Here is a 4,244-nt window from a genome sequence, read left to right as displayed (position 1 = left end):
CTTCTGAAAATAACAGGTGTAAACTTGGTGTATTAAACAGCCTCTAACAAAATGCATTGTGGCCTGGGCCCACAGCAGTTAATCTTAACATTAATACTGTGTACTCAACTTCACTGACAGAAAAACATCACACTTAGCTAACACCGTAACAGTGTACCCTAACACCGTAACAGTTACCCTGAAGCGTAGCCTAACACTGTAACAGTGTGTCCTGAAGCGTAGCCTAACACTAACAGTTACCCTGAAGCGTAGCCTAACACTGTAACAGTGTGTCCTGAAGCGTAGCCTAACACTGTAACAGTGTGTCCTGAAGCGTAGCCTAACACTGTAACAGTGTGTCCTGAAGCGTAGCCTAACACTGTAACACTGTAACAGTAGCTCTATCAACTGAGCTACATCCCTGCCGGCCATTCCCTCCCCTACCCTGGACGACGCTGGGCCAATTGTGCGCCGCCCATGAGTCTCCCGGTCGCGGCCGGCTGCGACAGAGCCTGGATTCGAACCAGGATCTCTAGTGGCACAGTTAGCACTGCGATGCAGTGCCTTAGACCACTGCGCCACTCAGGAGTAGTGGTAGTAATGGCTAGAACAGTTACCCTGAAGCGTAGCCTAACACTGTAACAGTTACCCTGAAGCGTAGCCTAACACTGTAACAGTTACCCTGAAGCATAGCCTAACACTGTAACAGTTACCCTGAAGCATAGCCTAACACTGTAACAGTTACCCTGAAGCATAGCCTAACACTGTAACAGTTACCCTGAAGCATAGCCTAACACTGTAACAGTTACCCTGAAGCGTAGCCTAACACTGTAACAGTTACCCTGAAGCATAGCCTAACACTGTAACAGTTACCCTGAAGCGTAGCCTAACACTGTAACAGTTACCCTGAAGCATAGCCTAACACTGTAACAGTGTGTCCTGAAGCGTAGCCTAACACCGTAACAGTGTGTCCTGAAGCGTAGCCTAACACTGTAACAGTGTGCCCTGAAGCGTAGCCTAACACTGTAACAGTTACCCTGAAGCGTAGCCTAACACTGTAACAGTGTGCCCTGAAGCGTAGCCTAACACCGTAACAGTGTGTCCTGAAGCGTAGCCTAACACTGTAACAGTGTGCCCTGAAGCGTAGCCTAACACTGTAACAGTGTGCCCTGAAGCGTAGCCTAACACTGTAACAGTGTGTCCTGAAGCGTAGCCTAACACTGTAACAGTGTGCCCTGAAGCGTAGCCTAACACTGTAACAGTGTGCCCTGAAGCGTAGCCTAACACTGTAACAGTGTGTCCTGAAGCGTAGCCTAACACTGTAACAGTGTGCCCTGAAGCGTAGCCTAACACTGTAACAGTGTGTCCTGAAGCGTAGCCTAACACTGTAACAGTGTGTCCTGAAGCGTAGCCTAACACTGTAACAGTGTGTCCTGAAGCGTAGCCTAACACTGTAACAGTTACCCTGAAGCGTAGCCTAACACTGTAACAGTTACCCTGAAGCGTAGCCTAACACTGTAACAGTTGCCCTGAAGCGTAGCCTAACACTGTAACAGTTTCTTGTGACATGATGAGATAAGGTATAAACCTTAGATCTGCAGGTAGCCTGGAGCTCGCCTGCTGCTGCTGTTACTTGCCAGTGACATTCGGCGGTTGGGAGAGCAGACAGGAGGGCTGTGCCAAGACACTGAGCTCAGTTCTCCTATTGAGTCCGGGCTCTGGGGCCTGCTCAGTCTCTTGAGGTCCGGCTTAGAGAAAGCCCTGGCTTGGCTGGCAACAAAGCTACAGCGTGGCTTCATGCTTATGGTCCCAGGGAAGGAGTCCCCACTGTCTGAGCCATTCCCCTCCATCACAGTGGAACAGTTCCAGGGGGCACTGACCCTCCGTGGTTTTCTCGCAATGACCGAAAGGGTCGGGCATGAGGAGGCATCCACCAGGGGTAGCACGGGTAGGGTGGGGTACACAGAGCCCCGTGACCCTGTGAAGTCCACGTGGCGGGGGAGAGGATCTACCTGGTGGGGAAGAGGATGCACGACAAGGTCCTCTGGCTCATCCTTCTTGTCCATAAGGGCAGAGCGTGTCGTTTCACGGCTGGTGTTCTTTGAGTTGCTGTTGTGCTCAGGACTTGACACTGCCTCATTACTGGCTGTATTGTGGCTGTCTGTACCTGGCTTGACACCAGGGTCCATCTGAATGGGGACAAAGGTAGAGGATGCATTGAGGAGGGAGTACGTCGGTCCGTTGTCCTGCTTCTCTATCAGGAGTGTGTACCCACTGGGTGCGGTGGGGATAACAGGCTTGCGGCCCCCAGATGTTCCCCCCATGTTAACCTGTTTCACGTCAGAGTTTATTTTCAATTTGCTATGGTAGTGGTCATCATTGAGGTGTGGGTGGTAGGCTAGGATGCCCTTCTTGAGCTTCTTGTAGCTCAGGTGCATGATCTCCAAGAGGCTGAGAAAGAGGGAGACTGCAGCGATGCCCTGCATGAACATCATGAAAACAGTCTTCTCTGTGGGCCTGGAGACAAAGCAGTCCACCACGTTTGGGCAGGGCTCCCTCTCGCACTTAAACAAAGGGTCCAGGTGGTGGCCATAGAGGAGGTACTGGCCCACCATGAAGCCCACCTCCACCACAGAGCGGGTGACGATGTGGGCCACATAGGTCTGTAGCAGGGGCCCTCTCAGCGGGGCCTTGTTGAGCTTCCCCAGATCCAGCTGTCTCATCTCCCTCTCGATACGTCTCCGCACCTCGATCAGCTCCACGTCCACCACCTCCAGCTCCCGACGCAGAGCCGCCTTCTCAGTGCGGCGTGTCTTCTCCAGAGCTCGCAGCTGGTAGATGGCGTGGCCCATGTAAACCAGAGAGGGCGAGGAGACGAAGATAACCTGGAGAACCCAGAAGCGGATGAGAGAGATGGGGAAGGCTCTGTCGTAGCACACGTTGCGGCACCCTGGCTGTTCAGTGTTGCAGATGAAGTCGGCCTGCTCGTCGTTCCACACGTCCTCTGCAGCGACGCCAAGCACCAGCATCCGGAAGATGAACAGGATGGTCAGCCAGATCTTTCCCACCACGGTGGAGTGGATATGCACTTCCTCCAAGATCCCACCCAGGAAGTTCCAATCTCCCATCTTCACGCGGGTTTTGCTAATTGACGGGGAAAAGTATATGTTAAAAAGCAGAGACTATGAAAGTGGAATGTCAAGATGAAATGTAGGGTGAGGTCAATAATAATACATGGACAAACAATATAGCAATCATTATGGACAAACGAGGCTGAAAAAAGTGTAGGCTTAATTTTATTATAAAGTAGAATTGATGATGACTATGATATAAAAAGGGGCAATCTGCAGTTCCTACATCAATTTTGGGATTTATAAATTAATTATATGTACCCATTGATTCTTGAAGAATATAACTTCTAAATGCCTCATGAGCTTAGTTCAACTGTCGTACCCCATCAGAAACCAAAATATAAGCTTGTTTTACTCCAATGTTTGTAAACAGAGTAAAGGTAAACAAACAATGTATAGCCTGAAAACATGGTTACAACTATAATGTTGATATCATGGATGATCAGTCCTATCATCCATAGCTCTGTCTATCAATTTGAGAGTGGTAAAAAATGTCCAGCCCCGTCCCTCAGCTTTTTACCGAAACAGGCGCGGGGAAAACACTTTGCTATTGTTTCAACTGCTGATTGTCGCTTTAATAATCACTATAATATCACTTGCTAATCAAGGACTAACGATAACCATTAGTCCTAATTGAATGATCATTATGTAATACAATATCAAATGAAATAATAATTGACTAGTTACAGAAAAAATAATCATCCCCCCAAAATATGCAAATTACATTCATCAGAATGGAGTGCTCTTTGTGACTTTAAATCAGGAGGCCTATGGTGGGAAAATAAGTTGTCCAGCAATTGTCTTCATTTGTATGTTAAAACTCAATCTAAAATCACATAAGTAAACTTACCTTTCATTTGGGAAATAATGTGTACATAAACAGATATTTTAGAACAAAATATTTGGATGTTTGATACAATCCTGTGGTCAATCTGTTTCTCTTCTTAGTAAACCATAGGATACCAGCCCAGAACCCCACAGCTGATGAAACGGAAACGAAACAAAAAGCAGCCCGTTGAGTTGGGTTGGTGAGAACTATATAGGCTGCCAAGAAAAATCTATAATACTATTAGTTGTCATTTACCTTGCAGCAGTATGAATGGACTGCCGGTGGTGGGGAGCCCTGCAGGTCAT

The 4,244-nt window shown here is 48.1% G+C and overlaps 1 protein-coding gene across 1 annotated transcript; it reads right to left on the bottom strand.

Annotated features, from left to right (window-relative positions):
• Positions 1 to 1,568: 1,568 nt before the first annotated feature.
• On the bottom strand, positions 1,569 to 4,244 carry LOC311106378 (gap junction alpha-9 protein-like; the record flags this gene model as incomplete). Its single annotated transcript, XM_084148712.1, has 2 exons — positions 1,569 to 3,123; positions 4,195 to 4,244. 2 exons carry the CDS (start codon positions 4,242 to 4,244, stop codon positions 1,569 to 1,571), a joined length of 1,605 nt encoding a protein of 534 aa, XP_084004838.1.

The sequence above is a fragment of the Coregonus lavaretus genome, assembly GCF_964263955.1.
Source record: "Coregonus lavaretus genome assembly, chromosome: 3".
Classification (NCBI taxonomy): Eukaryota; Metazoa; Chordata; class Actinopteri; order Salmoniformes; family Salmonidae; genus Coregonus; species Coregonus lavaretus.
This window is presented reverse-complemented; position numbering and strand designations above follow the sequence as displayed.